Source organism: Carlito syrichta, unplaced genomic scaffold (genome assembly GCF_000164805.1).
Source record: "Carlito syrichta isolate Samal-C Ts95f unplaced genomic scaffold, Tarsius_syrichta-2.0.1 Scaffold313204, whole genome shotgun sequence".
Taxonomy (NCBI): Eukaryota; Metazoa; Chordata; class Mammalia; order Primates; family Tarsiidae; genus Carlito; species Carlito syrichta.
The window spans coordinates 378,967-405,006 of record NW_007257300.1 but is presented as its reverse complement, the minus strand read 5'-3'; the positions used below and the strand labels follow the sequence as shown (position 1 = coordinate 405,006).

The following is a 26,040-nucleotide window of genomic DNA, read 5'->3' as shown; positions in this document are numbered from 1 at the left end:
TTTTTGGAGTTGGAGTCTCATTCCATCTCCCTGGCTGGAGTGCAGCATGCTCACAGCCATCCCAGTGTCTACCTGCTGGCCTCCAGTGGTCCTTCTGCCTCAGCCTTCCAAGGAGCCGGAATTATGGGCATATGCTACCATGCCTGACTAATTTTTTATTTATTTACTGTAGAGACGCAGTGTCGCCAAGTTGCCCAGACTGGTCTCGAGTCCGCGGGCTCAGGCAGTCCACTTGCCTTAGCCTCCCAAAGTGGTGGGATTGCAGGCTAAGCCACCAAGCCCGGCTCAGTTAAGTTTTAAATAGCAATAAAATTGAGTTTGTTGTCAGAAAGATGCTTGACTTTACCCACTTTTCACATATTTTTCTGTCTTCTAATTCTATTGCAGCATGTACACCTAATCAAAACAGATATGCATGGAACTTGCCAAATCTCAGGAAAAAATTGGGGAGGGAGTTCATTTTAACCTTGGTCAGAGATGGGAACATATTTGGGGTCCCATGGGACTTGATGATTAGCTATAATTCTGTGGAAAGAGGTCAGGGTCAATTTTTGCGACTAAGGAAACAGAAGTTAGGATCCCTTATTGGTTGTTAGCTGAGGAGTGTTGTGCAATCTTATTTCTCAGGGACCAGGCTTAAAATAGATCTGGATATAACCAAGAAAGTAACCTCTTTATATGTACTAGGAAAACCTCATACTTGACTTCCTTAAGTTATTTTCTAGACCTTTTCTACAGCTTATTAGTTGTGTGAAAGTCTTATCTTTCTTCTTTATCTGTAAACCAAGGAGATTAGAATAAGTTACCTCTATAAATCCTTCCAGTTCTAAAATTCTTTTAAGTTTGTGGTCTTCTGTGTATGACTAAGCTTTGAACTGCTCACTTTTCAAAGTAGAGGCCCTCATCCATGTGTTTTTACACAGTGTTTTTTAACTGAATCTGTTTTTTAGATATTGGTGAAAGTTAAGGAAAATTCATAGCATGATTTATTGTTAGCCACTATCCTTTTTCAGTGCTTCCTTTGTTTAGTTCTAAACTTAACTGTGAATCAAAGCTCACCTGCATTGAAATAATGCACACAACTTACATCCCCTTTTGTGTGAATTTCAACTTCTGTATAAAAGTGCATTGTGGTTTAAAAAAAATCACAATTTTTATATTAATCTTTTCTGGTCCTTCAAGTTTAAGTTTTATTTGGGTTGGGAATGCTGGGTAGCTGGTAGTCATAATTATTATTCTCTTAATTGAGTGGTCTCCTTGTACACTATTGGATAAAAGCGTCTTCATATGTATGAGAAATGACTTCCCAAACAAAATTGGGTAGTACTAAATATCTTAGGCTTCGTAAGCCATGTTAATCTCAGTCTTTTTATTTATTTATTTATTTTTTATTTTTCATTTTACTTTTTATAACCCTTTAAAATGAAAAAAACATTCTCAGCTTCAGGTCTGTACAGAAACAGGCTACAGGCCTGAAGTTTACCAACACCTGGACTAATGTATCAAATAAGGCTACAATTACAAAGAAAGCATCCAAAAGTTTTCAAGCTGTAGAGGCTTAACAAAAAGGATCAAGGTTGGGCACAGTGGCTCATGCCTGTAATCCCAGCACTTTGAGAGACTAAGGCAAGAATAGTGCTTGAGCCCGAGAGTTCAAGACCAGCTTAGGCAACATAGTGAGACCTTATCTCCACAAAAAAATTAAAAAAAAAACTAGCCAGTCCTGGTGGTATGTGCCTGCAGTCCCAGCAACTTGGGATGCTGAAGTGGAAGGAACACCTGAACCCCAGGAGGGTCACCTGAGCCCAGGAGGTCAAGGCTGCAGTGAGCTGTCATGCCACTGAACTCCAGCCTGGGTGACAGATAGAGTGAGGCTGACTCAAAAAAAAACAGAAACAAAGAAAATGATCAAAATGTCATGAAGGAATGAAAAAAATTTAACTGAATTGATAAGCTTTTCATCTTAGTATATTTATGATTCTTCAGATTGAAGTGTAAAAAGCCAATTTTTTACATTAATCATTTTTAAAAGTTCCTTTTTTTTTTGAGTCAGGGTCTCACTCTGCTGCCCAGGCTTGAATGCGGTGGCAAGATTATAGCTCACCACACCCTCAATTTTCTTGGCTCAAGTGATCCTTCTGCCTCAGCCTACCTGGCAGCTGGAACTACAGGCACACGCCTCCACACCCAGCTAATTGATTTTCCATAGAGGCGAGGTCTCATTATGTTGCCTAGGCAGATCTCAGGAAACATTCAAAGTTTAATCTGAATTCACTATCTTGTACAGATTTTAAAAACCTATTATTTATTATAAATATAGGAGGAAGCATTTTTTAATAACACTTCAACATTTAAATATCTTAGAAAATTTGTTTTATTTCTCTTGAAACCAATACACACATACTTTGTATTTTTGGTCAACCATTGGAAAGAAAGTGGCAGTTACTTCTTTCTCCTACACAAACATACTTCAACACAAAAATAATATCACGTGTGTATGTGCATGCAAATAAATTATTTCATTATTCTCTAGATTCTAGAACTAATCTAGCAGTAAGCATTATATAGTGTCAAAGTTTTAATATTCATGTGTTTCTTAAAGAGCTACTTAGAAACACAAATATAGGAGATGAATAGAGTACATTTGAGACTGGGGCAAGTACGGTAAATTAAACTGTACTTTGAGTAGCACAGAATTTTCCTGGTTTTTCTGGGTACTTTAATCATTTCCCTGTCAAATTCTAGGCTACTTTGAATCACAAAATATGAAAATATAATCTTATTTTTAGCTAGACAATATAATTATATCCATTAAAGATTAAAAGATTAAATCATGTTTTAATAAGGAGACAGTTATTAAATATATAATTTGCTTGGCTAGAACCTTAGGTAAGTTAAAACTAAACCTTGTTGGAATACTTGAATTCCTTAAAATTTTGTTTTCTGTAAAAATGGAATTTGCCTCCATTTAGTTTAAACGTAGCTTTATTAAACACTTTGCAGCGTGTCTGGCATGTACTTGGCACTTAATAAATACTTGCCTTGGGGTGGGATTGATAGTTGAGGGAAACTGCCAGGGGAAGGAGGGTCACACCTCATCAACAAGGATACCTGCATAATGAACATTTGTATACTTAACCCTGAATTGTACCTCACATCTTTAAAATTAAAAAAATTTTAACTAGTAAATAAATAAATACTCGCCTTAATTAATTAAAAGTTCTTTTTTAACATGGTAAGAAAGAACACTCAATACAGACTAGGATCTGATTGCTAGCCCAAGCTGAGGCTTCATCTCTTTGACCACTTATAAAATAAGAAATATGTGCTAGATGATACCCAATTACCATTAACATTTTTATTACTGTGTGTTGTATATACTACAAAGCATTTAATTTCATCTGATCAGGAAATTTAATACATTTTAAAAAAAGTAAATGGTCTCACTGAACAAGAAGACTTCTTTCTGTGACTGGACTTGAACTTTTTTTTCACTTGATAGCTCGAATTACATCTTTACAAGAAGAGGTGAAGCATCTCAAACATAATCTTGAAAGAATGGAAGAAGAAAGAAAAGAGGCTCAAGACATGCTTAATCATTCAGAAAAGGTAAATGATTTAATATGTACCAATTATGAGATAGTATTTACTGGTTTTCAAAGATTACAAAGTGGCTTTATAAAATAGCATTTATTCTTATGCTTATATAGTTAAATTTCTAAAAGTTTTTATGTTTGGTTGGTTGGTGTATGGGGTTGTATGTGTATCTTATTTTGAGTTTTGTCATATTATTTTTGTTCATTTGTTTTTACATGTTAAATGTGTTATGCTAACAGATCATCACAAATTGCTTTGCTTTGGAAATACCTTTTCATAAAGAATTTGTTTCCCCTTTTTTTGTAGATAAGATGAAAGTGTTTGTCTTTGTTATAAGGTCTTATAAAAAAGGAAAACAAAGGATCAGTATATAGTAGACCATGTGTGTGCGTTCTGTTTTGTTGGTAAGAGCTATTAGCAAAATAGAAAAGAGCGCAAAGTGACTGGCCTTTGAATTTAGAATTTTCTTAACAATCAAAAATTTCATTGGTTATCCTGTTATACACCTTGCTGAGAAAAGAATTAATAGTAATAAACAGCTCTAGCTCTCACTTTTTCAAGACCTCTCTGAAATGTTGGCGTTTTAATAGAACTTCAGATAAATTAGCCAAAAAGCTTCTACTTATCTTGTCCTTTATACAATTGTTTTGTGACAATTAGAATACTAGTTTTTTTGTAAATATGGACCCAGAATAAAAGAAGGAAGAGTAGATAAGGTATCCCAACAGAAATGGAATATATTTTTACTTGTTCTCCTTTCCCACCTTTGTGACTTGCTGTGGGATGCTTTGTGGTTTGTGCTTTGTTTTGTATTGTTTTTTTGTCAAAGCTAAGTAATTGTAGGTATAGATGCAGATATTAGGTAAAGATAATTTGATATTTAAGTGGTAGCAAAAATTGAAATCTAAACTGAAGAATTGGCCTATTTATTTCTGATCCTAGCAATGACCAGCAGCACAACCTTGCTCTGTCATCAGCCATGGTTAATGATTCATATGGGAAGGGAGGGGGGCCAAAAAAAGGTGTTATGTTGCTTTTAGTTATGTGTGTTTATTGTGATTTTAAAAGTAAGGCATTTATCTCTTATGGGATATAAAATTTAATAACATGGTTTTTGCACAATTTATTATATGACTTTCATTCCCATTTTACAGGAAAAGAATAATTTAGAGATAGATTTAAATTACAAGCTTAAATCCTTACAACAACGGCTAGAACAAGAGATAAATGAGCACAAAGTAACCAAAGCTCGTTTAACTGACAAGCATCAATCTATTGAAGAGGCAAAGTCTGTTGCAATGTGTGGTAAGTGTCAGTTTTAATATTTCTACAAGATTGGTTTTAAATATTGACTACAAAAAATTTGGTTCTGATCAAAATTCATTTTATAGTAGTAAAGCTCATAGACATTATGCATTGTAATCTAGGAAGAGGATACCCTCCTTTTCTTCTCTTAAAAATTGGGTGCGATGGCTCAAGCCTGTAATCCCAGCACTTTGGGGGGCCTGAGCCCGCGAGTTCGAGATCAATTTGGGCAACACAGTGAGACCTTGCCTCTACAATAAATCAAAAACTAAGCTGGACATGGTAGCATGCACCAGTAGTTCCAGCTACTTGGAAGGCTGAGGCGGAAGGATTGCCGGAACCCAGAAGGTTGATGCTAGGGTGGCTGTGAGCGTGCCACTGCACTCCAGCCTGGGCAACAGAGTGAGACACCAATTCAAAGGAAAAAATATCACAGAAGTTAGAAGAATCTCTTTTCTCTCAGTTTTTTAACCCTTTCCTTGATTTTTCTTTACAATCCATTCTGGACCTCCTTGTGTGTTAATTCATCAGCTTCCTTGGTCAGTTTTCTCATTCCTTTGTATTTCCACTGTATTATGCCTTCAAACACAATCCTAGTTCAGACCTACTAGCCACTTTATTTACTTCAAGTAAATTAGTCCATCGCATTATCTCTAACCTTTACTTGAACTGTCAATTTTTAAAATATATTGTTTATCAGTTTCCACTTGCAGACTTTTATTTATCTTTTCAAGCTTCCTATGCCATGTCATTATCGCTCCAGTCTTAAGTGGACTTTTTTCCTGTTTCACAAAGAAATAAGGAAAACAGGTGTGAACTCCTCAAAATCTAATTTTCTTAGCTGGTAGTCTGTCCTTTTTTACCCGTCTTTATTACCTTCCCTCAAAGCCTGTCTCTTCTTTTCTCATCCTAACTACTTATCTTTTTTTCTTTTCTTTATTCTCAACCTATTCTCCTCCACTGTCTTTTTTATTGTAAATATGTACAAATTTCCCATCTTAAAAGTAGATAGACAAACTCAGGCAGCAGCCTGGGATCCTTACTAATTACCGTTGTTTTATTTCAGCCCTTTAAAGTAGCCAAACTTCTAAAAAGAGTCTTTCTTCACCTTATACTCATTCTAAGCCTACTACAATCAGAATTTGTCACTGGCATCTGAAATTCTGTTTGTTCAAAGTAAAACTAACACTCTTATCCATTAAAGCTGCTCTTACTCTTTTTTCTCACTATTCTGATTAACGGCCATATAGTCTTTATGAGCCCAAGCTTTGGAACCAGACAGAATGGTTGCCTCTTAACCATTCTTTTTTTTTTTTTTTAAGTTACATGAGAAGATATTAGTCTACACTGAGCTCCTTTTTTGAGATATGATATCTAAAGCTCAGTGTAGACTAATATCTTTTGGAAATAACTAGAAGAGTTATCATACTACTATGGAATCTTGTTCATCTGAGTTGTATAAATTAGAGTTCTATCATACCCTTAAACCACTTGAAACTTTACTGGGACAGTGCAAGTTATAGATTAATAAATATACCTTATTTTTCTGCTTTTACCTAACCTACCTCCATTTTCTTCTTTGTTACTTCACTGTCTTTCCAGCTCTACTCTTTACTTCCCAATGAATAATCTCCTTATATCGTTAGGCAAGGGCTGAATTTAGGTTTTATTTTATTATATTTTATAACTCCCTTCCTGTAGAGAGTCTTACTATATAAATAATTCAAATAACATGAAAACATCTATAATTAATAGCTCTTTTAGATTCCCAGGATAAAAGCAGTTGAGATATTTGAAATCCATTTACAGCCCATGTAAAGTGAAATGCATTAAAGTATTCTTTCTTTAAATGCATGTTTGTAATTTTTACTTTCACAGAGATGGAAAAAAAGCTGAAGGAAGAGAGAGAAGCTCGAGAGAAGGCGGAAAACAGGGTTGTTCAGATTGAGAAACAGTGTTCCATGCTAGATGTTGATCTTAAACAGTCTCAGCAAAAACTAGAACATTTGTCTGAAAATAAAGAGAGGATGGAGGAGGAAGTAAGAAACATTGTACTGATTCTGTTTATCTTTTAAGAGAAATAATCATAGGCTATGGATGAAGAGTTATTATATATGACTTAAATACCACAGGGGAAATGTGAATGAAATAACCCCCCACATGTGTTTATGTTCACTACTATATGGTCATCCTAGCACCTAGAATTTTCTTATTGAAATAGTTATTGAACATTCACCCCCTAGAGTCAATACCATTTTTCGCTATGACAGTACAACTGTATTGATGTCATTGTTCTTCCCCGGAAGAAACTGGCCACCTGCTTTCTAAAAACAAAGACTCTTTATCGTACAATATCCTGTAATCCCAAAGAAAAACATTGCTCTTAGATTTTGAAAAAAAGAGCTGAACTGTAGTCTTAGTGGCTTAGATTGATAGAAATCACAGGGTATGTATTTATAAAATGGTTAATAAGAAAGATAAAGTGACATTATATTCTGGTGGTTACTATATGTGACTGAAATAGGAAAGCCTTCACAATGAAAGTTAGGATGTTACCTAGATTTTAAAGATTGAGGAAGACCTCAAAAGGTGATCTTTTGAATCAGAGCTTGACTTGGAGAAAGGAATATTATCAGTAAAGATATGAATATATGAGTGAGTACTGAATGAGTAAGAAAATGGGTAAATAGGGGATAAAAAGGAACTTGATCTGACCAGAGAAGAAGAGACATGTTGAGTAGTCATGGGAGAAATTTGAGGGCCAAAGTATTGATACCCTTTAAAACTTGCAGAAAGGTATAGGTGAAAACACTCTCAAGAAAATTAGTGTAGCAGTGATATATACTAGACTAGAAAGAGGAGAGAGTAGAGCCAGCATGAAGGAGGAATGTGTGTTGAAAATTTGAAAGATAATATTCAGTCATTTTAAAAACATACTTTTGACCACCTTTTATTTGCCTGACTCTGTGTTAGGAGTTGGGGTTACTGAAGTGAATAAGATATAGATATGGTCTTGACTTTTTTAGCCCAGAGGGAAAAACAGATATTAAGATAGTAATTACAAACATGGCAAATAATTAAAAAGAAAATACAGAATGCTATAGGAGTGGATGACTAATTACATCTGGGACTTAAGGAAGGCCTCACTAAGAGTATGACATTTAAGTTGAGAGCTGAAGAATGAATAAATGCAGAGGGGAAAATAGAAGGAATAACATGTGCAATAACTCAAGAACTATGAGATGAGGGAGAGTTTGTTGCATTTAAAGATCTGAAAAATATGATGGGACTGAGGAGAATGGCCAGTGATAGAACTAGAGAAATAGGTAGAGCAAATTGTAAAGGACATTGTAAACCAATATAAGAGTTTTGAGTTTATTGGTCCCAACACCTAACAAGCACTTCATAAATATGTGTTGACTTGAATTAAATATACATTCCATTTGTTTTATAAGCTTTGGAGGGTTGTAGACTACTAGAGCATATAAGCAGATAAAATTAAATACTCCTTTGAATGGTCCCCCCCCCAAAGTGGCTTTTATAATCACTTTGTACTTTAAAATTTTCATGCTGGTGGGGTTACAAAGAAACCAGCATTTTTTTTTTCATGCAATCTCATATCTGAAATTCAGAAATTAATTTGACTTAATAGTAAATCTGCACTGATAACTACATAGAACAATGGAGGCTCTTTAGAATACTAATATTTTCTATTATAGTGAATTATAATGTTCTTGAGATTTGATTGGTATTCTTTCAAATAACGTCTAAAAAATTAGTAAAAGAAAATTAAGATACCAGTTATTTTTCTCATTCATAGGTTAAGAATCTAACCCTGCAACTGGAACAGGAATCAAATAAGCGACTGTTGTTACAAAATGAATTGAAGACTCAAGCATTTGAGGCAGACAATTTAAAAGGTTTAGAAAAGCAGATGAAGCAGGAAATAAATACTTTATTGGAAGCAAAGAGGTTATTAGAATTTGAGTTAGCTCAGCTTACAAAGTAAGTCTTGAAAATAACATTGTGATTTATTTATTTATTGTGTTCAACATTGGCTTATGTGTTTGATATTTTATGTGTGTACAGATTATGTACTTACAGTTTGTGAAAGAAAGAAGAATTTACTTGCAAAGTAGGTTTGCAAGGGAGTCAGGCTTTGGAAAGACGGACTTACTAAATAAAAAAGACAGGTATTTAAAGGGAGACAAAAGGAGATTATCAAGACTGCTGACTTTTTATATTTATAATGAAACTCTATTTAGATGAAAAACCACAGTTTTCTTTTATGACTTGCATATCCACAGAAGTCATCACATGTCTTCAGGTTAAACTACAGAAATAATAGTACCTTACAGAAAATGTTTACGGTTTCTTTATTTTAGAGACTAGAATTATACATGGTGATACTGTGTTCTGTTTTACTTCGTTTCTTTGGTTCATCTCAGACTGCAAAGAATCTTTTTTTCCTCTTGTCCTGTTTACTTGAAATGGTGACAAAGTAAGGTGTCAACATTGCTTTCAGAATTTGTATAAGGACAGGGTTCACAATTTTAATACCAAAGATGAATATATCTTATGCCAAGTCGTGCATTTTTATTTCCTCCAAATTTATTTTATCATATCATCACTTGCCAGCTTCACGTAAAGCAGTGATTCTTGGATAAAATTGTCAGTTTTGATTAAATTGGATTTATATCGGAGCAGTTTTTTTCCCTTTTAGAGCCACCATTTTCCCAAGTATTGTGTGTATATTTTTCTTCTCCCAAAATAACTTTCACTCAGCATTCAGAGGACATTTGCTATATACTTTTTTTTTTTTTATCAACCACATACCTTTTTTTCTTCTGTTTGTCAATCTCACTCTGTCACCCAGGCTGTAGTGCAGTGACACGCTCACAGCTACTGCAGCCTCCATCTGCTGGGCTCAGGTTATCCTTCCGCCTCAACCTTCCAAGTAGCCCGCCACCACATCTGGCTGATTTTTTTTATTTATTGCAGAGATGAGGTCTCACCAAGTTGCCCAAGCTGGTCTCAAACCCCTGGGCTCAGGCAGTTCTCTCACCTACACTTCCCAAAGTGCTGGGATTGCAGGTGTGAGCCATTGTGCCTGGCCCACATGCCTTTTTAGATACAGAAAAAACAAAGCTATTACCATCTAATAAAATATAACAATAATAATGCCGTGTGACCACCGATAAAATTATTAATCCTTTGAAAATCTGTGTCTGGGTTCATTGTCCTTCTTTTTGAGTCCGTTTTGCTCTTGCTGTATGTGAGTTGTGTGTTTGTGGGTAATATATACATGTAGTTGTCTCTTTATTTACAATCCTCCTTCTCTTTCCATTTATTGTTCTTGCTTTTTCTTCTTATTTCTTACCTGATTATTCATTTCCACCTTCCCCTTCTTGTGCTTAATTGACCGTAATATACAGTACTGAATTATTACTTAAATATTTTCATGATTCCTCTTCTTAATTGTTTACTTACTACACAAGACATTTAAATTGTATTCCTCAGACTGTTTTTCTCTATAAAAGTTTACCAAAAATATGATATCAATTTTATTTTTGTAGTTTGGATAGATCCATAATTAATATTCTCTTGAAAGTGATCTTCAGTAGAAAAGCGTTCTCTTTGCTATGTACAGTGTGATTTTATAAGAAGCAAGATGGAACCAGACAGTATGGCCTGACCAAATGAATTAGTAAAGTAATAATGTATAATAGAAGTATGATTTTTTAAAACAAAGTTAATTTAGTAAACCTTTTATATTTTAGCAACTTTTACAAAATAAGAATAATACGATGTCTAGTATAAATAGGAGCATTTGCTTACTCTTTTTCCTTTTTGCTGAAGACAGTACAGAGGAAATGAAGGTCAGATGCGGGAGCTACAAGATCAGCTTGAAGCTGAGCAATATTTCTCAGTAAGTGAGATCATTTGTAACTTACAGATAAACTGTTTCAAACCCTGATTTAAAACAAGGTATTTAGATTATTTTATGCAAACTGTGATTCCTTTTTCAACGATTCCATTCATCTTCTAATAAATATTCTTTCTGTATTTTGTCTGTCTTTTCCTTTCTTGACTTCTTAGGCCATCATTGGTATATATTTTAAAACCTAAAAAACATTTCAGTGTTGTTGAAAATCTTTCCCTAAGTATTAACCATAATTGAATAGTTTTTATAATTAACCTTAATTATTCAAATTACATATTACTTCTGCAGAGTGGTCTGTAGTATCCTGTGCACTTTCTTGTCCGTATGCTTCCACACAGTGGTCATCCAGTGCTCCCAGATATTTGGATGGATGTCACATGACTTATAGTGGTTCCTATGGATTCTTGATTTTGCCTCTAGGAAGTAGTGCAAAGCCTGACCCTGTCTCTTACTTCTGTTTTATTCCATTGCTTGTGAGCACTGGGTTAGTCATCACTCAATTTGATAAACTGTTATGAACTAAATTTAGGTTTTCAAATCAGATTCTTTTTTTATCCCTTCATTACTTACATAAATTTCAGTATTTAAAATCAGAGAAAAGAGATGAAAATCCTAAAAGCAAAATGGAATGGTTAATTTTAGAAATTATAAATACTTAAAGTAGATCTAGTCCTCACGCTTCTTTTATTGCATTCCCATAGAAATTATTGTGTTTTTTCCCCTAGAAAAGTGCTGTTTCTTAGAAGGATAAGTAAGTGTGCATTATTAAAGTAGGTCTCTACAGCTGTTTACTGATCCTTGCTATTTTTTTCTTCTTAAAATTAAAAAGGGGCCAGGTGTGGTAACTCACACCTGTAATCCCAGCACTTGGAGCGACAGGATCCCGCTCTGTTGCCCAGGCTGGAATTTAGTGACACAATCTTGTTTCACTGCAGCCTCAAACTTCTAGGCTCAAGTAATCCTTTCACCTCAGCCTTTCGAGTAGTTGGGACTACAGGCATATACTACCATGCCTACCTAGCTAAATATTTTATTTTTTGTGAAAACCACTGTATTGCCCAGACTGCTCTCAAACTCATGGCCTCAAGCAGTCTTCCCGCCTTGTCTTCCCAAAGTGCTGGGATTACAGGCATGAGTCATTGCACCTGAGAAGTGGTCTTTCTAACATTCATCTCAAGAATTGATATAACATTTGTTAGTACGTGCTAAGTTTCTTTATAACATTTTCCCAAATAAATATAACTTACAATGTGTTAAACTGTACCCATTTTAAGTGTACAGGTCAGTAAGTTTTGACAAACATGTACACCTCTGTGCCCACTACCATAGTCAACATGTAAAACATTTTCTTCACCACAAAAAAGTTCCCTTATGGCACTTAGCAGTCAATCTTCCCCACCCATCTCTATACAAAGGCATTGACTGATATACTTTCTGTTACTATTGATTGTTTTCACCTGTTCTAGAATTGCATGTACATGGAATCACATAGTATGTACTCTTTAGCACCTGGCTTATTTCACTCAGCATATGTTTTTAGATTTATCGTGTTGTATGTGTCAGTAGTTCATTCTTTTTCATTGCTAAGTAGGATGGATCCACCCAATTTTGGGACATTATGTATTGATGGGTTTCTGAGCTATTTACATTTTGGAGCTGCTATGAATAATTCCATAAGGAAAATTCATGTGTAAGACTGTGTAAACATATATTTGCATTTGTTATGGGTAAATACTAAAGAGTGAAATTGTTGGATCATATGATAATTGTTTAACTTTATAAGAATCTGCCAAACTGTTTTTAATTCTAGATAACCACTTATTTCTTCTTATCACTTGTTTTGCAGACACTTTATAAAACCCAAGTAAAGGAACTTAAAGAAGAAATTGAAGAAAAAAACAGAGAATATTTAAAGAAAATACAGGAACTACAAAATGAAAAGTATGTTCATTTTACTTTAGAACAAGAATCCAGTAATACAACAAGCATTCTTAAGTTTAAAGGACCAGGTGTGGTGACTCTTACTTGTAATCCCAGCACTTTGGGAGGCTAAGGCAGGAGAATCACTTGAGCCCGGGAGTTTGAGACTAGCCTGGGCAACATAGCAAAACCTCATCTCTACAAAAAATCAAAAGATTAGCTGGACATGATGTCACATGCTTATAGTCCCAGCTACTCAGGAGGCTAAGGCAGAAGGATCACCTAAGCCTAGGAAGTCAAGGCTGCAGTGAGCCATGTGTATGCTACTTCACTCTAGACTGAATGAGACCCTGACTCAAAAAAATTTTTTTTTAAGTTTAAAAATAGAGAGTAGGTTTGCCATTATTCTGGTGGGCATGCTGTAGCATGACTTATTAGGCTAATTCAGAGCAAATCACATTAGGCTGAAATTTACCTATACCATGAAGAAACAGTGCAATAATTCAACTGCGTAGCAATTGCACAGAGATTCACTAAACTGTGATGGAAAGTTGTTTGATAATTCATGGTTTTCAAAGGTCTCTCAATCTTTAAACATCTGTTTGTATATAAATGATTCATACTGTCTTCTCAAACTATTAATCTACTTTTCCTTGGTTGCCATCTCTTTTGGGAAATGTTTTCTGAATTCCACATGGTAAGATGAAGGTATATACCTTCAATACATTTCAACAGTACTTTGTTATACCCACCATACCTTAACTATATATATGTCTTTCTTTTACTTGTAATATGCTGATTAATTTTTATTACATGTGTATGTTTAGAGTCTTAGAAGGAGAAAACCTTATAAAGCTACTTAAATGTAACAATCTCATTTTAGAATTGAGTTGACAGGCCCAAAAAGATAGTAACTCATTCAGCTGGGATCTCACAGCTAGATGATGTCAGAACTGACACTGGAACTAATTTTTCTAACATTGTTATATTTTCTTTATATTTAACTGCCTTTGAAAGAAATTTTAAAGTTTAAACTACCTAATTGTTGAAGCAAATACTGAAAACAGCATATTAACAACTGTGACACTCAATGTTAGATCCTTAATATAGTAGGTGTTGTAAAATGAGGATATTTCACTTTTATTTTTCTTTCTTTTTTTTAAATGCATATCTTTTAAATTCATTTTTAACAGTTTTATAATTACACTCGAACCTTTCACTAGCCTTGTTGACTTGATTAAAAATTATTAATACCTTTGTAGTAATTACATTTCTTTTGCAATTAAGTTACCTTAATTGAGTTAAGTTGATTAAAAATTTAAAGTACAAAATTGATGATGATCTGTTACTGAACCATAAATTTTAGCATCACAGCAGGTATCAACATACTAATTTTGTAGCCAGGCATCAGCTAGATAACATAATTAACTGGAGTCTAAGGCAGACACAAAGCTACATTTCTGGTTATTCTCTATGACAGCTCTGTTGTAGAGTCTAGTCTGTTGTCTACCATTTGTATGGTATCACAGTGTAATATGCAATCCCAGGTATATGCATTTACTATGAAGGGGCACCTAATCCACTCCATACTGTATTGTTTCATGTGGTTGATATATTTGCCCTTGTTTTTAATCTACTTAGACAAATCTATTGATCATCATCATTGCGCTAACTACTGTGCTTTATGCCAACTATGTAATTATTAGTAAGTTATGATTCTGACCTTCAAGTGGTTTAGAATCTAGTTAGGAAACAGGTATATTTAAGGTATGGTATATATTGAAGATATATACCTCCATCTTACCATGTGGGATTCAGAGCACATTTCCCAAAAAAGATGACAACCAAGGAAAAGTAGAATTGGCTAGAGAATGGGATGGGGGAAGGGAGGATAGTATAGGCAGAAGCCAATCTGTGATGTGCTGGAACAGCAAATGGTTTAGTTGGTGATGGTTAAGGTTAGAAAGATAAACCTGAGTCAGATTACCAAGTGTCTTGTGTGTCATACTGAAGAGTCTGAAACATTGAAAATTAGGAAGTTTCATTTCTGTTCTTCTTTGCTGTATATCCCCAGCATTTAGATAAGGATCTTTCAAAGAATAAGTATCCAATAAATATTGAATGAGCAAATGGAAATTCTAAGCTAGAGACTGACAAATGAAGTGCCTTAGAAAGCTTACTGTGGGAATGAATTGACGTGGGGCAAAGGTGAATAGATGCAGGGAATTTAATTGTGTAAACATTGGAAGAACTTACATGTAAAATTATAGTGGAAGTTGAGCAGTAGGAGGAGGATAGGCAAGTACATGGAATTAAATTGGAAGTAAAAGAAGTAGGGTTTGTAGATTAGAGGTGTAAGGGTAAAGTTTAGGGAAAATTTCAGGCCAGCTTTCAAGATTTTGACCAGGGCAGTTGAGGTACAAGTAGTGCTAGTCCCTAAGCTAAGGAATGCCAAGTCTGTGAGATGAGGAGAGATGAGATTATTTCAATTTCAGGTCTATTGTCCAAGTAGAAAAGGGATACCAGGACAATTGGGCTTATTGCTTTAGAATACAAAGAAAAGACATGGACTTGAAGCTAATTTGACAATCATTGCATAATGAAACCATATATAAAGGAGATTTGTTAAAACGATTGTGTATTCCTCAGTTTATAAATTCATGAGGCTTTGAGGCCATAGGTGTTACTAGGTTGTAGATCATTGGATCTGAGTGCAGGTACAACCTTAAGAGTTCCTGTCCTCATTTCTGGCAGGCCCAGTGTTTCGAGATACTCCAATTTTTAAAGAGAAACCAGGAATCTGAATTTTTATGTAAATTGTTGACTCAAAACTATTTTGTGGTGGGGCAGTGGAGGAAAACTTTTGTGGACTATTTTTCTCCTCCCAGGCAGCAAGTTGTAACTCCTAGTATGGAATCAGAAGATACATGGACTGAAGGATACCTCTTACACTTTTAAGGAATGGGCAGAGGAAGGGAAAATGAGCAGTCACCAATAATACAAAAATCAAAGTAGGGTATCAAAAAAGCTAGGGAGTAGAATATTTAGAGAAAGAAAAAGTGCCAAATATTCAAAAAGTTCAAGAAAAAAACATAATACATTTTCTATTATATTTATACTAAGGGTTGTTCATTAGCTTGGTGAGAATAATTCCTAAACAGAGATGAGAATAGATACTAGATTAAAGTAGGTTGAGACATGAATGGGAAGGGTAGAGCAAGAGACAGAGTATAGCCAGCAGCTTCATTGGCCGCCTTACTATTCACCACACCAGTCATTCTCTTAACTCAGGGCCATTAGACTTACTCCTCCCTCTGCCTGGAACATTTTCCTCCAAGTATCCACATGGCTTGCTCCTTTACCCTCCTCGAGTCTAGGTCTAAACATCTCAGAGAGGCCTTGCCCTTTTAAAAATGGCAAGCATAGCCAGTCTCAGTGGCTCAGCCTGTAATCCCGCGCCTTTGGGAGGCTGAGGTGAGTGGATTGCCTGAGCCCGCGGGTTTGAGACCCGCCAAGGCAACTTGGTGAGACCTCATCTCTACAATAAAAAAATGAGCCGGGCGTGATAGCGCGCACTTGTAGTTCCAGCTACTTGGAAAGCTGAGGCAGAAGGATCGCCGGAGCCCAGCAAGTCGAGGCTGCGGTGGCTGGGAGTAGCCACTGCACTCCAGTCTGGGCGACAGAGTGAGACTCCAACTCAAAAAAAAAAAAAAAGAAAGGCAAACATTCCCACCCCACCCCACCCCACTACCTTGTTGCCCAGTTCATACATCCTTCCCTGCCTTGTTTTTCTCTCCAGCACTTTAATCTCTTCCTAATATATTATAGAATTTATTTGTGTTATTTATTGTTTTTGGTCATTCACTAGAAATAAAGCTCTGTGGCAGAAGGAATGTTCACGTTTTGTTCTCAGCTCTAGTTCATTGCTGTGTGCCTAGCACCTAGAATTGTAACAGCAATATTGTGATGCTCAGTAAATATTTGTTAAAAAATTGAAGAAACTTGACTGTTATAGCAAGGATATCTAGCAATAGCTGGAGCAGAATGCGAAAGACCTTTTTTAAAATAGCATTAAAAATAATAAAATAATAATTTACAAATAAAAATAATTAAAAACATTAGAATATAGCAGTGAGCAAGAACAGAACCACTGTTTATAATCTTATAATCTAGAGGAATACAGAATTACTGATTATTTGAATTCTTTTTTTTTTTGAGTCAATCTCACTTTGTTGCCTAGGCTGAAGTATAGTGGCACACTCACAGCTATTGTAGCCTTGACCTGCCAGTGATCCTTCTGCCTTAGCCTTCCAAGTAGCTGAAACTACAGGCACATGCCACCATATTGGCTAATTTTTTCCCAGCAGTAACTAAAAATTATATGTAGAATCTAATAATTTCTCACCAGTTGCACTGTTTACTGACCCTGCTCTATCTCCGATCTTGATTATTTCAGTAGCCTCCTAACTGGTATCCCTGCTTCTGACATTGTCTCCCTGCTGACTTAATACAGCAGCCAGAATGATCATTTTCAAACATCAGAGTACCAGACTAAAAGCCAAGGTTTCTATATTGTCTTAGAAACCCTTACAATGTCTCTTGTTCTCTTCCTCCACTTTTCTTACTGCATCTCTTACAACTTTACCCTATCTGTTCACATAAGCTTTGTTTAGATCAACCTTAGGGCATATGTTATTTGGTGTTCCCTCTGCCTGAAACACTGTGTTTCCAGATACCTGCATGGCTTATTTCCCTTTGTATCTCTTCTCTAATGTAATTTAACAGAGAGGTCTCCTTGATCACCCTGTAATAAAATAGTCACCACATTCACAATGTTTTCCACATTTCATCTGTTGTTATTCTCTATAGTGTACTATACATTACTTGTTCATTTTTAAGATTGTTTGTATGACCCCACTAATATATGAGGGCAATAACTTTGTTATTGCTATGTGCCTTAATTTCTGGAACAGTGTTTTTTTCACATAGAAAACATTCAAATAAATAGTTGCTGGGTGAATGAATATTCTTGCTTTATGGTTACTGTATGTCTCCCTCTTTTTAGTCTTGAGACAGAAAATTTGATTTGTAATGCTCCCTTACTAGAAATTAAAAAATAGAAGTTACTCATTTAGAACACATTTATTGACAGTGGGTCGTGGTGGCTCACACCTATATGTGCTCCCAGCACTTTTGGAGGCAGAGGTGAGAGGATTGCCTGAGCCCAGGGGTTCGAGACCAGCCAGGGCAACTTGGTGAGACTTTGTCTCTATAATCAATGAAAAAATTAGCTGAACCAGTGGTGCATAACTGTAGTTCCGGCTACACGGAAGGCTAAGAAGGTAGGATCATCTGAGCCGAACAGATCCAGGCTGTGATAGCTGCAAGTGTACCACTACATTCCAGCCTGGGTGACAGAATGAGACTCCAACTAAAAGAAAGAAGAAAACCCACATTTATTGAGCACTTACTGTAAAGGGATACAGTGGTGACCGATATAGTTTACCCAAGAGAGGCTCTTTTGGAAGAGTGGTAAAACAGGAGTGATCTTATCCTGATCTGAATGTTTTTTAGAACTTTTATAGAAAGTTTGCAGTGAATTCAAAGTCTATTTTAAGTAATAAAATACTTAGTTCTTTTTATCATTTAAGGATAATTGTGTTTTTAAACATGATATTAAGTTGTGAGAATGAACTGATTTTGTTTATATCTATTTCTCTTACACATTTATTGCAGAGATACTCTTGCCACTCAGTTGGATCTAGCAGAAACAAAAGCAGAGTCTGAGCAATTGGCTCGAGGGCTTCTGGAAGAACAATATTTTGAATTGACCCAAGAAAGCAAGAAAGCCGCTTCCAGAAATAGACAAGAGATCACAGATAAAGATCATACTGTTAGTCGGGTAAGTGCGATAATAAGGCAAGTTGTATAACTAAAATTTATTTAAATCAAAATGGATCACATCTTAAGATGTTAGGGTGAGTATGGGTACATATGTATTTACTTCTTTATACATAGTGGTCATTCTGTCATGTATAAAATAGTTTCTATAATCCAAAACAATTGTGTGATTGAAATTCTTAGTCAATAGATTGACTTTTTTAATAGGCACAGAAACAATGCAGTATTGAACTTTTTTCTTTTCTATTTTGTTTTATTTATTTATTTTTTGAGTTGGAGTCTAACTCTGTCACCAAGGCTAGAGTGCAGTGGCACACTCATGGCCACTGCAGCCTCTGCCTGCTGAGTTCAGGCAATCCTTTCGCTGGAACTGCAAGCACGTACTACCATGCCCTGGCTAGGTTTTTGATTTTTATTGTAGAGACAAGGTCTCACCAAGTTGCCCAGGTTGGTCTCAAACTTCTGGGCTCAGGCAATCCTCTCGCCTTTGTCTCCTAAAGTGCTGGGATTACAGGCATGAGCCGCCGCACCTGACCTTTTTTCCTTTTTAACTATAGATCTTATTAGTTATATTTTGTGTGAAAAAATAGTTAGCTTAAATTTACTTGTCATTCTCTTAATTTGTCGCAACTGATTTTATGGGCCATAATCCTGTGAAACAAACTATTTGGGCTGGGTGTGGTGACTCATGCCTGTAATCCCAGCACTTTGGGAGATGGAGGCGAGAGGATTGCCTTGGCAACAGAGTGAGACTCCAACTAAAAAAGAAAAAATTTAAAAAGGAAGAAACTCTGGGGATGAGAAATTCTTTGGGTAATCTATAAACCCATTATAAGAAAACAAATACTTTAAACAGTTTATTCCTGAAGTTTATGCTATAGTCTATATAGAATCATGGGACTAAACGGGGAGTTAGAGATTTTTCTTTTGGAGTCACCTTCACATGTTCTGGTATAGACAGGGTTGGGTTTAAATTCCAGTTTTGCCCCTAAGAAGTTATGTGGTCTTGTCAATGTTGCTTTAACTTCTCGAAGCCTCAGATTTCTCATCTGTGAAATAAAAATAGTAATGCCTATTCCACATGATTATTATGAGGATAAAATGAAATAATTATAATAATAGAATGGTTAATAAATACATTACTAAAAGTAACTGATCAGTGAATATTTATATTGTCTTTTTCATCATCATTATTCAGATGAAGCAACTGAGGTCCAGAAAGATTATAACTTGCTCAGGTTCACATAATAGGTTAGTTGCAGAGCTAGAACTAAATACAAATTTACTAGTTTCTAGTCTAGTTCTCTTTTCATTACACTTTCTCTTGTTCACTAATATATATCTGTATGTATATACTGCAATACTTCTTGAAAGCTATTAATTATTTTTAACTATTTTGGATTTAATTATGTCTATATTTTAAACTGAATACTAGGCATTTCTGTAGTTCAGCAGTGTCCTTATGGAAAATGTGAAGTATTATTTTAGTATTGTTTTAAAGGTTATTGCTTTAATGGGAATTGCAAGGAGGCTGTAGCTTAATACTTTTGTGTGCTTTGTTTAGCTTGAAGAAACGAACAGCATGCTAACCAAAGATATTGAATTATTAAGAAAAGAAAATGAAGAGCTAATTGAGAAAATGAGGAAGGCAGAGGAAGGTATGTAGGTTTTTAAAAAAAACTCTAATGTTAAATCAAGTTCAGTGAATCTTTAGCTATTTAGGTTGTAGGTTTTTGAAATATCTGTTTTCATATATTAAATAACTCTGTAACCTTAAGAATTATCTTAATGAAGTTACTGAAAGTTACGATGTAGTATATACTACTTTGAATAATTAAGGACAATATTAATTTGTAATACAAAAATTAAGTTATTTAATGTCATATAATAACATTCTATAAAATTTGTTAACAGAATATAAATTGAAGAAGGAGGAGGAGATTAGTAATCTTAAAGCTGCCTTTGAAAAGAACATCAATACCGAACGCACCCTTAAAACACAGGTATGCATGCTTTCAGCCTTTTTGACCTGTTTGTATTTGTGTATCATATATTCAAAAAGTTAATAATTGCTCTTTGTATACTTTTTACAAAACCAAGGCTTATGAGATTCAAGCTTCTCATTAGAACAAATAATGTAAATTATTTTCCTATTGGCTGTTAAAAACTTATTTGTGAAAAAGGGTTTTGACTGAGTTTTGAAAGCTAGCTTGTCTAGTAATATTGTGCAGTTGTACAAGATAAGGGCATGGGGTGAAGGCATAGAAACCCTATTTGCTAGTACTAGGGCCTAACCTCTGAGTGGGACTAGCATACTCTTGATTTGGTACTGGGTTGCAAAGGTTAACCAAATAAGGCTCCGGGTTCTTACATCTGAATAGTGAAATGTCAGTGTTATCATATCCTGGTTATCATATCCACACCTTCATTGGTTTGTTCTAATTTCATATACACAAAAAATTCTGCTTCCTGATTTGAAGAAAAAAAATACAGTTTTAATAGAGAGTTAAACGATTATATATGGTTCCTTATTAATAATATTTTAATATTTTAATAGGCTGTTAATAAGTTGGCAGAAATAATGAACCGAAAAGATTTTAAAATTGATAGAAAGAAAGCTAATACACAAGATTTGAGAAAGAAAGAAAAGGAAAATCGAAAGCTACAACTGGAACTCAACCAAGAAAGAGAAAAATTCAACCAGATGGTGGTGAAACACCAGAAGGAACTGAATGAGATGCAGGCGGTAAGATTTGTGTGTGTGTGCACACGTGTATAGGAAGGATTATTTTCTTAAGTTGTTATTACTGTATATACCCATTACCTATTTATCCTGTTTAGATTGAATTTTCCTGTATTTAAAAAAATGTATATTTTATATTCTTCACAGTTTGGTCATTATTACTCCAATATGAACCATGATCTTGGAAAACTAGAGAGATGCCTTCTTGCCTGTTAGTCCTTATGGTTTTAGTGATTTTTTTCCATTAGCAGTTGCTTGATTAGTGGTCCCACTCTGAGAGAGACAATTAAGGGTTTTGCATATTTGGTTTCAGACTGAAACTGAAATATGACCATTATAATATTGACTAAATTGCCGTAGAAGTTTTGAAGTGTTGTGGCTTATTTGTTTTCTCCAGTCACGACTTACTTTTGAAAATCAAAATATCAAGCTTAATTTTTTTATGCTTCCTGGCTTGTTAATAGTGCAAAATTAAGAATCTAGTCTCTGGTATTAAACAGACTTAGATCTAAGCTTTAACTCTATCATTTATGGTTTTAATATCCTGAGAAGTGTTCTGTACTTTTAAAGTATTTCATTTGGAGCCAGAAAAGCATTTTCTATTGTTTTAGATTTTTTGTATACCTTATGTTTAGTAACAAAAGTAAGGAGAAAAGAAGCTTGTCCAAGCAACATATTACTGAAAAAGAACATTCTGTAGTGTGTCAAAATCTGTAGTAGCAAACATTCTTGACGTTTGCAGTAAATTTTTAGTATTGGCAATGTATTTATATTTCAATTCTTAATGTTGGAAATTATTTGGACTTGATCCTGTTATCTTGATATTTTCCAAAACAGCAACTGGTAGAAGAATGTACACATAGGAATGAGCTTCAGATGCAGTTGGCTAGCAAAGAGAGTGATATTGAGCAATTGCGTGCTAAACTTTTGGACCTTTCGGATTCTACAAGTGTTGCTAGTTTTCCTAGTGCTGATGAAACTGATGGAAACCTTCCAGGTAAGAATAATTCTGTTATTTCACTCAGCTAAGCCTAAATGTCATGGAATTAACGTACATTTCTTTTATTTGGTTTTCTATCTCTTTGTCATTTTGTCCATGGATTATTAAGAAGGACTTAATTGTTTCTGATAGCCAAGCCCTAATGATGATTGTATACTTAGTGCATTTTTTAGTGTAAAAGCGGTTATAGGCAATCTTAGGCTACTGAAACAGACCTGAGAAGCTCTACCGGATTAGAAATGGTAAAGAGGTTTATGAACCTATTTTGAGCAGCCTAAGTCCATGATGAAAGTCAAGCTGCTGCTACACTTCTCACTATTTAAAGAAAATTGTAGCCGGGCTCGATGGCTCAGCCTGTAATCCCACGCCTTTAGGAGGCTGAGGTGAGTGGATTGCCTGAGCCTGGAGGTTCGAGACCCACCTGGGCTACTTGGCGAGACCTCATCTCCACAATAAATTTAAAAAAAAATAAGCTGGGCGTGGTAGCGCATGCCTGTAGTTTCAGCTACTTGGAAGGCTGAGGTGGAAGGATCGCCGGAGCCCAGCAGGTCAAGGCTGCTGTGGCCAGGAGCGGCCACTGCACTCCAGTCTGGGTGACAGAGTGAGACTCCAACTCAAAAATAAAATAAAATAAAGAAAATTGTTACATGTTTTTATATGTAACAGTTCTTTAACATTTTATATATCCTTATGCTAAAACTAAGAACTGTACTTTATAATCAGAACCATGGCAGCTACACAGAAAGCTACCTAAAAAAGTAGTGACAAACTATGAAGTTTTAAATTTGGAGAAATTGATAGAAGATGTTGGGTAATGTGGTGAGAGGGCAGGAGGGTCAAGTAAAGGCAGACGTGAGTGACTAGGGTTTCCGATTTTTTTCTCTGTCTTCCTTTTCCCAGTGGTAAATCAATTAAAAAATAAACACAGCTTCATTCTTGGCTTAATTGTCATGTAAACTATACCACATTCACGTATTTGTAACAGAGATGAGAAATACACAGAAGTTCAATTTAGGAATGAAATAAATAGGTTATAATTATTAAAACATGCATTTAAATATACACATACATGTACATTTGACATGTATACATCCTTAGTTCAGGGTTTTAAAAGTTTTGTTTACATGGTCATAAACCGTGTAAATGAAAATAGGTTTTAATTTTTCTGAACAGTGCATAAATTAAAGTTATTTGTGAAGCAGCATGCTTGATATTATAGGGGTTTTATTTTAATATATATTACTTGTTTTCAAGAATTTGATATAAGAAACTTAATAGACCACTCAGAAAATGTTATGCTATCTTTCTTGATCAAGGATATAGGTCTCAAAGTGGAAAATGAATTGAATTCCTATTTGTTTTAGAGACCAGGTCTTGCTCTGTCACCCAGGTTGGAATTCAGTGTTGTGATCTTGACTCACTGCAGCCTTGACCTCCTGGGCTCAAGCAATCCTCCCACCTTAACCTCCTGAGTAGCTAGGAGTTCAGGCTCACACCACTACATCCAGATAATCTTTATTTAATTTTTTGTAGAGACCAGACTGTGTTGTCCTGGCTGGTCTTGAATTCCTGACCTCAAATGATCCTCCAGCCTTGGCCTCCCAAAGTGCTGGGATTACAGGTGCGAGCCACAGCCCCAGGCTTCAACTTCTTATTTGTATACCATGTGACCCCTCCCCACATTCTTTTGTGACTTAGCTAGTCCAAAATCAGGTATCTGTGAAGCAAAAGGTAGAAAAGAATTATTTCTTATTCTAATGGTCAAGGATTTCTTCTGTTTCTTCTATTTTTGGCTCTTTGAAACTGCCTGCCTCTTGAGAATCTTGTAGATACACATGATTCATTATTGGAGGATCAGAAAACCCTGTAGCTTTGACCATTTGAACATCTTTCTAAAGTTTGACTTAATTAACAGTGGGAATATGACTTTTAGAGATGTTTGGCTACATTCTTTCAATTGTTGGACTGAAAATTGTAGTTTAGATTCCTACTTCATTAACCCTGAGGTACTTCTCAAGTTATTTAATAAAGAGATTCTTAATCTATTTAGTGTTAGTTAAACCTCCTGACCAGGAGGGGGAGATGCAAGATGGAAAATACATTGTTATTAAAAATTCTGACCAAGTGGTTTTTTTTTTTAAGTCTTTTTTTTTCCTTTGAGTCAAGATCTCACGCTGTCATCTAGGCTGGAGTGCAATGGCACAATCGTGGCTCACAGCAGCCTCAAACTCCTGGGGTCAGGCTATCCTCCTGCTTCAGTCTCCCAAGTAGCTAGGACTACAGGCACATGCCACCATGTCTGGTTTAATTTTTTTAATTTTTAATTTTTGTTAGAGACACAGTCTCACTATGTTACCCAGGCTGATCCCAAATTCCTGGGCTCAAGCAGTCCTCCTGCCTCAGCTTCCCAAAGTGCTGGGATTACAGATGTGAGCCACTGCATCCAGCCTTTTTTAAAATTCTACCCATTTCCGTTTAACTTTGCTTATAATGTCTTATGTGTGCCTTAGTTTTCTTTGTATTGGGTTAAACATTTCAGAAACAAGTACATTTTTAGTGATGCTAGTCAGAAGATTTGAATTGAAAGATGAGTTGTGGTGATGAGTTTTATCCTCCAACCTGGCTTGTTCAGGAAGGCTAAACTCCTAGGATTGTCAGATGGTTTGATTGGCCAGGCTTGGGTTAGGAATGCATTAGATTTCAAAATCTTGACCTAATAAATTGACTTAGGAGTCATTCAGCAAAGAGATTTTAAAACATTTCACTGGCTCCATTCTGAGCATATTACTTAGAATATTAGTATACTTTCCGGGATTTTGTTTTTAAGGTTTACAAAGTCCAAAGTAAGTGATGGGGGAAAGAGTACTGATGGCCATTCTCCATTACTATAAAATGGAGCCAGTTAGGTGTCTCTCTTCCTATTACTTATTGTGCTGTCAATTTTGAAATTTATAAAATCCCAACTTTCATATTGAAAGTAGAAATTAATGGATAATCCTTATCAGTGTTATTTACCTCAGAGTGTCAGATATTTTACTAGTAAATGAAAAATCTGTATTAAATCTGTCATTTACTGGATTCCAAAAATGATCTCTGGTAATTAAGGTTTTGCATCATATCTAGAAGGAACGATGTTAATATTCACTCTTGATATTAGACAGTTACATGTCATTCAGATATCTGAAAAAATTTCTTGAAGGTAATGACTAATGATTATTTTTTACTTAAGTTTAGAAAATTAGTAAATAAATTTACAGACTAAAAAAGGGAGAACTTAGATTAAGTTTACTCAAAAGTTAAAATAATGACTTTTTGAAATATGAATCATATTTTTAGTTCAGTGAGGTTTTTTGTTCGTAGCTGGATGGATGAACTGATACTGTGACTTTCATTATTTCTCTTAGATTCCATCATCCAATATAAAGAATATAACTTTATTATCTTGTACATTAGTGCTTAGTATATAGAAATCCTCAGTGGGCATTTTGTCATTAACTAACTTAAATCTTCCCTCTAAAATTCCTAATTCTAAAAATTTATTTTAAAATGTTATTCCTGGCTGGTTTCTTTTACCCATGACAGCTCTGGCATGTCTCCTTGTCTTTTCTCTCTTCTTTCTCTATTAAACTT

General features: G+C 35.1%; 1 protein-coding gene across 2 annotated transcripts in view; it reads left to right on the top strand.

Moving 5' to 3' along the window:
- The window catches only part of ROCK1 (Rho associated coiled-coil containing protein kinase 1), a 160,560-nt gene that overhangs the window by 106,587 nt on the left and 27,933 nt on the right, over positions 1-26,040 (top strand). For both annotated transcript variants that reach the window (XM_008070238.2, XM_008070237.1), the window contains exons 17-27: positions 3,503-3,609; positions 4,752-4,902; positions 6,781-6,941; positions 8,723-8,907; positions 10,762-10,831; positions 12,693-12,787; positions 18,503-18,668; positions 20,232-20,325; positions 20,582-20,670; positions 21,225-21,413; positions 22,248-22,407. In XM_008070238.2, coding sequence (XP_008068429.1) covers positions 3,503-3,609; positions 4,752-4,902; positions 6,781-6,941; positions 8,723-8,907; positions 10,762-10,831; positions 12,693-12,787; positions 18,503-18,668; positions 20,232-20,325; positions 20,582-20,670; positions 21,225-21,413; positions 22,248-22,407 — 1,467 coding nt within the window. The remainder of the gene's footprint in view (positions 1-3,502; positions 3,610-4,751; positions 4,903-6,780; positions 6,942-8,722; positions 8,908-10,761; positions 10,832-12,692; positions 12,788-18,502; positions 18,669-20,231; positions 20,326-20,581; positions 20,671-21,224; positions 21,414-22,247; positions 22,408-26,040) is intronic.